The following is a 9,972-nucleotide window of genomic DNA, read 5'->3' as shown; positions in this document are numbered from 1 at the left end:
CCCATGGCAGGGGGATTGGAAATAGATGACCTTCAAAGATCCTTTCCAATCCAAACCATTCTGTGATATTAGGAATTGTGGTGCCCACCCCACTGCTCTCTCACTCCCCCTCTTCAGCAGGGCAGGGGGAAAAATAAAATGAAAAACTCATGGGTCCAGATAAGGACAGAGAGATTACCCACCAATTACTACCATAGGTAAACCAGACTCAGCTTGGGGAAGATTAATTTAATTTGCTGTGAATCAAAAATTGGGTATTTTTAAAATAGTACTGCAAGAAACAGAAACAAAAATAAAAGCACCAAGTTCCTTTTTTTCTCAGACTCAACTCCACTCTTTGTTCTTTACTTTTCTTCCACATCCTCTCTTCCACAAGTATCACGGGGAGATAGGAAACTGGGGTTGGGGTTGGTTCATAACTTTTTGTCTGTGCCACTCCTTCCTTCTTATGCTGCTCCCCTGCTCCAGCATGGAATCCCTCTCACTGGACAAAGTGTTCCACAAACTACTCCAGTGTGAGTCCTTCCCAAAATGCTGCACTTTTTCAAGAAGTAATCTCCTGCTTACTGTCTTTCAGAGTTTTAATGCTGCTTACTCCTCAGGTAAACACAAGAGAATGGCAGCACACTTCCTGGACTGCATCACTTTTGGATTAGATGTTTCACTCAGGAAGCTCTGCTAGTAAAATCCAACCTGCCCTAAAGGAACAACCCCACCAGAGCGATGAGGCAACTGAGTACTCATTGTATGTCCACACATCACAGGATACCTCAAAGACAGAAAATACAGGAGGATCCTAGAGACAAAATGATTTTTGCCACATTAGGAAAGAATTCTGTAGATCCAGATGCCAAAAAAAAAAAAAAAAACAAACAAAAACAACCAAAGCCCCAAAACCCTTTCATGGGCTGGACAAGGAGATGGACATGTTTCTGGCAGAGTAGTGGTGTAGAATTTTAAATATTGACTCACATCCTTTTCCAGTGTGAGGGCTGGGAAACTCTTTTCAATCAGGCAATAGCAGAGAGAGTGGCCTACAGCCTTTTGCTGTGCAAAGGCAGCACCTTTGCCACGGCTGTACTTGTGTCAGGATAATGGGGTCTTGAAAAAGATTTGGGTATTCAACTTTTTTTTTCTGTCTTCAAGAAAAGAAAGGAATCTTATCTCTAGTTTAATTATTTAAAGTAAGATATTGAGAACACAATGAATCCCAGACCAAAAATAACTACTCATGCAATTTTTTTCAAGACCAAAGACAGAAAAGAAGCCCATCCAGTATGAATCTTTGGTGAATTCTGGGCTGTTACAACACTGAAATTATTTTATAAACTCGTAACCTCCATTTTCTTATGGGAAAGACTAGCAAAAAGATTAAGGATTGCTGCTGGGGGGGGGGACAAGTTGCAGTAATTGTAGTATTGTCAATCCCAAGCATACGAACAAAATAATAAAGCCTTTTTCTACAGCACAAAATGTAAGACCAATTACAACGTTTGAAAATACAATTTTAATTTTACTATTAATGCCTTGACTTTTGTTTTTATAGTTTTCTCCACATTCAAAAAGGTGAAAATAAATGATTTTAAGTGAAATTGGAAATGTTTATACAATCATATATTAATGATTTAAAGTTTTGAGAAACAAGGCCCTCCGCAAGCTTGGTTTTCCAGGCACACTGGCACACCCGGGGCACACAGGGAGAGTCACACCAGGGGCACACTGGGGCACACAGGGGCACACAGGGGCACACCGGGGGTGCAGGGGCACACCAGATGTCACTGGGCCGGTCACAATGGGCAGGTCACACAGGGTGGGTGCCACACCAGGGAGCATGGGGTACTCTGTGGGGGCACACTGGGAGGGCACACCAGGGTACTCAGGGCACACCCGGGCACACCTGGGACATAGGGTCACAATGGGGCGTGCCGGGGGGGTCAACACCAGAGCAGGGGGAGTCATATCAGACACACCGGTCATGCCGGGGAGTCACGCTGGTCATAGAAGAGAGGGGGTCACACCGGGAGGGGTTACAGGGAGAGCGTGGCACACCGGGTGGGTCACCCCGGTCGCACCAGGAGGGGTCACACTGGGGGCGGGGGGTTTCTCCAGGGGTCACAGGGGGCCATCCCACGTCACACACTGGGTGGGTTTCCCCAAGGGGTCACACGGGAGGGGTCACACCGCGGGATTTCCCCAGGGGTCACACCGAGAGGGGTCACACCGGGAGGGTTTCCCCAGGGGTCACACCGGGGGGGTTTCCCCAGGGGTCACATCGGGGGGGTTTCCCCAGGGGTCACACCGGGGGGTCACACCGGGGGGGTTTCCCCAGGGGTCACACCGGGGGGGTTTCCCCAGGGGTCACGCCGGGGGGTCACGCCCCGCCCCGCGCGCGCCGCACGCCCCGCCCCCCGCCGACCAAAACATTGGCACGTGCTCCTCGCGGGCGACTGTCACGTGACGCAGCCGGCCCGCGGCGGGCGGGGACGGCCCCGCCCCGCTGCGCCAATGGCGGCTCGCGCTGCCGGGTAGCAACAAGCTCGGCGGGCGGCGGCCAATCAGCGCGGGGGGGCGTGGCCAGAGCGGCCCATGGTACTTCCGGCAACAGCCCCGGGCCCGGGCCGAGCGCCGGGCGGGCAGCGGCGGGGACGGCGCCCTGAGGTGAGCGCGGCCCGGCCGGCAGCGGGGCCGGGAGGACGCCTGCGGGGCCGCTTGTGTGAGCCCCGCCGGCCCGGGGCTGAGTGTGGGCAGTCGGGGCTTGAGGGGTTTGGGATTGGCTCTTAAGGGCGTATGGAGCTGAAGGAGCGTGGAACGAGGTGTTAAAGTCTGGGTGTGCAGATGGGCCTGGGGAATAGGCTGGGGCGAGGCGTGACGGGCAGCACTGAGGGGTCTGGAGGGAGGTGTGTGGAGCCTGCCTGGAGGAATGGGGTGTTGGGATCTCATTAGGTTGTATGAGGATGGGAGCTAGCATGGTTTCACTAGGAGCAAATCCTCCCTCACAAATTTGGGGGCTTTCTATGGTGGGGTTTCAAGGTTCGTGGATGAGGTCATACGGAGTCACACAGGAACTGATGTCATTTGCCTGAACTTACGAAAAGCATTTGACACTGTCCCACACAAATTCCTTGTGTCTAAACTGGAGAGATGTGGATTTGACAGATAGACCACTGGGTAGATAAGGAACTGGCTGGATGGTCACCCTCAAAGAGCTGTGGTCAACAGCTTTGTTGCCAAGTGGAGAGGAGTGACAGGTGACATTGCTGAGGGGTCAGGGTTGGGCCAGGCCTGTTTAACATTTTTGTCAGAGACATGGACAGTGGGATTGAGTGCACCCTCTGCAAGTTTGTGGGTGGCACCAAATTGCATGGTGCAGTCAACAAGCTGGAGGGAATGGATGTCATCCAGAGGCATCTTGACCAGACAGAAATGAGTGTGTGCAGACCTCATAAAATGCAACAAGGACAGGTGCCAAATCTTGCACCTGGGTCATGGCAGTCCTGAGCACAAGTATGGGATGGGTGGAGAGTGGATTGAGAACAGCTTTGAGGAGAAGGACTCAGGGTTATTGGTTGACAAGGAGCTCAACATCAGTCAGCAATGTGCTCTTGCAGCCCAGAAAGCCAAACGTGTTCTGGGCTGCACCAAAGGAAATGTGGCCAGTGGGTCAAGGGAGGTGATTCTCCCCCTCTACTCTGCTCTCCTCATATCCCACCTGCAGTGTTGCATCCAGTTCTGGGATCCCCACCACAGGAAGGCTGTGAACCTGTTGGAGAGAGTCCAGAGGAGGGCTGGAGCACCTGTTCTATGAACACAGGCTGAGAGAATTGGGATTGTTTAGCCAGCTGAAGAGAAGGCTTCGGGGAGACCATTAGAGCAGTGTTGCAGTACTTAGAGGAAGGCTACAAGAGAACTGGAGAGGGACTTTTTACAAGGGCACATAGTGACTGAACAAAGCAGAATGGCATCAAACTGCAAGAAGGTGGGTGTAGGTTAGGTCTTAGTAAAAAGTTCCTTCCTGTGAGAGTAATGAAACACTGGCACAGGTTGCCCAGAGGAGTGGTGGGTATCCCATCCTTTTTGGCGGTCAAGGCCAGAGTGGATGTGACTCTGAGCGGCCTGGTTTAGTTGAAGGTATCCCTGCCCATGGCAGAGGGGTTGGAACTGGGTGATCTCTAAGGTCCCTTCCAATCCAAACCATGGTGTGATAATGACACCAGTATGAGGGGAGTACTAAACAACTTCTTGTGGTTTGTATTATTCCTAGGAACCAGTAAAAGGATTGGAAAAGCAGATAGGCATGAATAAAGTTTGTCATGACTGGGGGAACGGATGTTGTAAATTTTGGAAAAGGTTCTTGTTAGGAGCAGAGGAAAGCTGAGTTATGAGTAGGAAGGGGACTTTAGTCAATCCTGAGGCCTAGACAATGCACTTCGTTTTGCATAGTATGCAGATTCTTAATTAAAGAAAAACCCAGCTGGCTCACTCAGCCTGTATTTCTTCTGGCGTTTTATCCTGTTCTGAAGAATATACTGGGCAAATGCTGGTCAAGAGTGCAAATGTTTAAATAAATTCATAGTGATGTTTACTGATGTGGCGCCTAGTATTTTTTCAAGTTGAAAAAATATTAGAAAATGCATATTTTTTAGAACCTAACCTGTTGCTGTGATATATTAACATGTGTTTCAAATATGATAATGCTATCTTCCCTCTATAGCTTGCATGTGAAATCCCTTTTTAAACTAAGGAGCAATATGTTTGTGTCATGAATGGGAAGAAGAGGGCAAATCTGGCAAGGTCATAGTCTTCAGAGTGTAGAAATTGCCTTGTTCAAATTCTTAATGTGTCGGAAGTGAATCTCACTTTTGAAAAATGGTAGCAGAACACTGTTTGAGTGATATACCTGTGTTGATCTGCATCTATTTGTAGGAATTTCTGGAGACATGTCACAATGGACTTTGTTGCAGTCTTCTTTTGTTTTGGTATCTGCTTAATACGAGGCTGGCATGAGAGGTGGTGACCCTCAACCGCAACTGAAAAAATATTTGGGAAAAGTGAAAATTCCTTTACCAAAACATCACTACACATTGTACCATAAACTCAGTATTTGTAAGGATTAGAAAAAAATAAAAGGAGCAATATTGATTTTGTGATCCATCAGTCTCTCTAAAAACCATTTATTAGTCACATATAAAAATCAGTAATCTGTTTGATCATGGCAGAACAGATTACACATGATACAATTTTGCTTCTTGGTATCGTTCCTGTCTTGGACTACCAGGTTTCTTTTCCTTGTTCTCTAAAGAACAAGGAAATCTACCTTCATCTACTAAATGCTGAAAGACAAGAAGAATGTGGTTAGAGAATAAAAAATGGACTTAAAGCACTGAATCTATTTCTTAAAAGGATGCTTTATAGAGAACTTTTCTCAAGGTAGTTTTTTTTTTTTTTTTTTTTTTTTTTAAGGCTAAAGAGAAAACTGAAATAATGACAGGAAGTTTTGAAACTTTTTTTAATAAATAATAGACCAAAAATCTCTTCTTGCTGCCTATAGAGGAACCATGCCATTTTTGGGCCAAGACTGGAGATCCCCTGGATGGAGATGGGTTAAAACAGAAGATGGATGGAAAAGATGTGAACCCTTTAGTCCTGCCCTTGAGGATGGGAATAATCAGCTGAATGATATCAGCCACACTGTGTAAGTTTAAAAAAAAAAAAGTGATTCTGCATGAGTTAATAGCAGGTGGGAAGGCAAAGATTGACTTAATTTCCATTCAGATTGCATCGGCTTGTGGTAGCTGATGTCATCTGTATACAAATGCAGTCATGTGTTTTGTTAGGCAGACAGGAGACCCCTGTGGAGATTGTCTGTCTTCTGTCACTTCTTTGTGAGTTGCTTATTTGAGACAGCCAGGTCCTTTCTTAGGTTGTATGTCTTTCAAAATAATAAAACAATAAATACTGAAAAAAAAAAACCCAAAAAACAAAACAACAGCAAAAAAAACCCCAACAAAAAATTCCCCTCCCCGAATGCCAGTCGAGTAGTATTTAAAGGTAAAAGTGACACTTGTAAATTGCAAGTGCAAACAGCCATATTGAACTGTTACCTGGAAGTGAATGAAGGTTTTCTGAGTGGGTGTTGCATTAGTGTGTGGCAGACAGAAAATGCCTTTCCTCCAAATATACAGTCAGTAGTAGCTTAATGCTCATTCTCTAACACAATATATGACTGTATGTGCTCCTGTAGGATAGGTAAGAAAGAGATTAGATAAATAAAGTAATACTTGTGGCAAATGCCCACAGACTGGTGTGATACAAACAGCTTTGTCAAGGCAAATTTCTCCACAAAGAAGTAAATTCTCAGGGATAACATTCTTGGTCATAAATTCCAGCATAATGTGCTCATAATGAGGAAAGGGAACATTCAGTGTTTTGTTGTTAGTCCAGTAAATGATAACTCATCTGGTTTAGATGGAATTTACTGGGAAGCTAGGACTTCCTGTAGTCACACACCTGTGTTTTCTAAATTTCTGAAACAATCCTCAAGGGAGTTATCAAGCAGTGAAGCATTATTGTTAAGCTTAACCTACTGTTTTCTTCATGCCTTTTTTCTTTTTGTGGTCATCTGTCACTGATCTCATTCGGACTAATTTATCCACACAGTCTGGCCACTATGGCTACAAAACACTGTGTCTGAAAGAATGTTCAGTAAGCCTCCAACATCAAAGTTGCCTCAAATACCTTTGGAAAAAAAAATCTTCCCTCTTTTATATCTTTAATAATGTACTTGGCAAGTTAAGGGAAATCTAGTAAGTATTTAGCAACTGTGAAAATTGCTAGTTCTCACTCTTTGTGAATACCACTGAGACTTTTGCTCTTCTGCTTGTAATGGGGTGTGTGTATATGTATATATATATATATCTTTCTCCCAAAGAGCAAGGTGAGTTATTTTTATTGCTTCTTTGAGCAAAAGTACTGGATTGTTTTGGTTTTTTGGTTTTTTTCTTTTCCCTTAGTCTTGGAAGATCCTAGAACTGAACTCCTCTGGAGCCACAAACTGTGACTTTACTTTTTTCTTCTTAATTCTGCTTCTGTCTATTTAATTACTGATGTATGTTGTCCAAACTCAGACTAGCGAATTCAAGTTGGTACTTCTTGGTATAGTAGCACTACTTTTGAGTAATTTCACTACACTTTGAAATTTGGATCTATGATTATAACTTGGACTTTTTATATGCTAGTTAAGTTCTGCTGCTAAACGGCAATTAACAACATCTATTTTCACAACATTATGGAACAACTTAGGGTGGAAATGACCTCTGGGGGTCATCTGATTGAAACACGTACTCAAAGCAAGGCCAGCTGGGGTTGGATTGTACAGGGCCTTGCCCAGTTCAGCTTTGTGCTTTTCCCAGAATGGAAGTTCTTCTCTGGGCTCCTGTTTTGTTACTCTTAATTTTTTGGTTTTTAGTTTGTTTTTGGCTTGTCCTGTATTGTGTCATTTCTCCCTGCCCTCCTCAGTCTAGTAAGTATTTCTCTTTTTACATATTGTGTCCATTACCACTTGACTTACTACTGCCCACATCTTCCAACCTTACAGTCTCACTCCATCTTATTTATAGCCTCATATTAAAAACTGACAACAATCAGATTTCCTTTCACCACCAGCTCTTAACACTGAACGAGGTCAGTTCTCTTACCCTTGTGCACCATGTGCTCCAGTACCTTGGTAAGTCCCCACTGGAGTTGTGCCAGTATGATCATATTTTCATTGTACTGGGTAGCCTCAAACTAGACACAGTACTCCAGATGAGTACTCATGCCAAGTAAACATGGATGTTTGCTTCTTTCAGTCTGCAGGATACACTTTTGTTAGCTCAAACCAGGGTGCAGTTGGCTTAATAGAACACAAGGGCACACTGCTGACCTGTTTTCAGCTACTTACCCTCAAGACTCCAGGCTCCTTTCCTGCAAAACTGCTTCCTATCCAGTCTGTACCCAGCATATACCCAGGCTTGGGCTTCTTCTGTGCCATGAGCAGGGCTTCACATTGTGGTACAGCAGTGTAAGATGTGTTGCTGGCTGATCCTCTGTACCATTGTAAGCTATTTGGAAATCATTATGGTGTATATTGGAGACAACTCAGCCTAGGATATTTGTTAACAGGATGTAGCACTAAAAAAGAATGAGACTTGATAAAGTGCTTCCTTGTAGAAGAAGCATACAGTAAACTACGAAAATACCTATTTGTCTTTTTTTAAACTGCCCTGTGAATAGGGATGGTGGTGTATGCCAGTCTGGCAGTTCTAGCAGGGTTTTATTCATTTACATCCGTTGGAAGGAATAATATTTTTCACCAAAATGTTCTGTAGGAATCTCTTCTGAAGTTAGTACTTTAGTATTGTATTTCAGGGAGCAGTATAGCAGTTTTCCTTTATAAAGAAATAAATTCAAGCTATGTAGTTGGTTGAAACCCTCTAGTTTTGCTTCTCTTCTGTGAGAGAAAGTATAGATATAGTTGCTTGCCAAACTTTGTCCTTTACCTGTTGCAAATACTTTCTCTTCAGAAATTACAAAGATCTAATTGCAAACAGATTTAGAAATAAACCTTCGAGACACGTCAGCTACTTAAACTGAAGAATGTGTTCATATTAAAATAGAACTTCTAACTTTGCTTGATTAGTCACCCCGTGCCTTGGTGAATCCAGTTGCTCAGTTAGTAAAATTGGTGGACCTAATGGTCCCCATGCTTGAAGAAATATAATCACTTGTGCAGGAACAGTTTTCATTGTTTGGCATAATGCTTGAATAGCTGCACTTTAGATCTTTCTATGGAAACTAAGGTGGAAAAAAAAATTAGACCATCAGTTCTGTAGGTCTTAGTTATTTGCATGAGTGCCTTGTGTTCAAGGTATACAGTAACTGGAAGTGTGGCTTGGGCTGTGTGCATTCAAGCTCTGTGGTGTGAATGCTGGCCATGACTGCCTGTAAATCCAAGCAAAGGTATATACTTCCAGTGCTGTGCCATTGTGTCCGTGGAGTTTGGTGTGGAGAGGAGCTGCCTTACAGAATTGTATGCAAGTGCCTTTCAGTAGCCTGCAATTTAGGAGTAAACCTGTCTTATGTGTTCCTTTTGAGGTAAAAGAAGGAGAATTAGACTAATAAGATTTTCATGACTGTGATACTTACTTTTTTGTGTTAAGTTCATATGAACTACTTAGGCTGGCAGGGTAGTCATTTCAGTCTGCATTGTCTCTTGTTTAGTTCTGTGAGATACAGTGTTCACAAGAGTGATTTTGGCACTGGATGGAAGTCCTTTGATTTGAACCTATTAACAGATAACATTACAATATATTTGTCAAGTGACAAAAGTCATTTGGTGCATGCACTTAGCTCAGGATTTTCCATGCGTGGTCAAGCTGTAAGAGTCACTTCTAAAATATTTAGTGTGTCTCTGTATATAATTTCATGACTTGAGGGCCACGTGAAAAGAAGCAAGGGGATGAGGGAAAATAGTTGGAGCTCAGATAACCCTGTCACATTTTCCATCATTTTAAGTGTCATAGCCAAGAGGTTATTTAAATACTGCTATGAAATTACTTTTTTTGGAAAAACTGAAATTCTTACATGATTTATCTAAGATATTTTAGTTCTAAGGACACCAGGTACTTTGCTTTTAAAAGCTTTAGAATAATTTTTGATGAAGTGCGTCATCAAGACAAGAGAGTAAGAATAGCTGTAAATTGGCAGTATTATGTATGTATTTAAATCCTTCCAGGTGTACTGATGTCACATGCAGTATTATAATAAAAACATTAAATTAAGGCTTCTGTTACACCATATGGCATGTGCAGCACTTGATTTGGTTTCTTGTATCTTAGCTTGGTGTTTGAGGGGGCAGGGGTTGCTTTTGGAACAATAGAGCAGCATTTTTATTACTCGTCAAGCAGCTCTACAGATTTCTGGAAGGAACACTAG

General features: G+C 43.7%; 1 protein-coding gene across 3 annotated transcripts in view; it reads left to right on the top strand.

Moving 5' to 3' along the window:
• Positions 1-2,610: 2,610 nt before the first annotated feature.
• The window catches only part of FBXO25 (F-box protein 25), a 30,500-nt gene continuing 23,138 nt past the window's right edge, over positions 2,611-9,972 (top strand). For 2 of the 3 annotated variants that reach the window (XM_082302379.1, XM_082302377.1), the window contains exons 1-2: positions 2,611-2,658; positions 5,549-5,692. In XM_082302379.1, coding sequence (XP_082158505.1) covers positions 5,556-5,692 — 137 coding nt within the window. In that variant the 5' untranslated portion in view covers positions 2,611-2,658; positions 5,549-5,555. Of the gene's footprint in view, positions 2,659-5,460; positions 5,693-9,972 lie in introns of all 3 variants that reach the window. The other variant, XM_082302378.1, reaches the window with a different exon arrangement.

The sequence above is a fragment of the Coloeus monedula genome (genome assembly GCF_965178545.1).
Source record: "Coloeus monedula genome assembly, chromosome: 2".
Taxonomy (NCBI): domain Eukaryota; kingdom Metazoa; phylum Chordata; class Aves; order Passeriformes; family Corvidae; genus Coloeus; species Coloeus monedula.
Note: the sequence above shows the minus strand (reverse complement) of the source record. Positions and strands in the feature narration are given on the sequence as shown.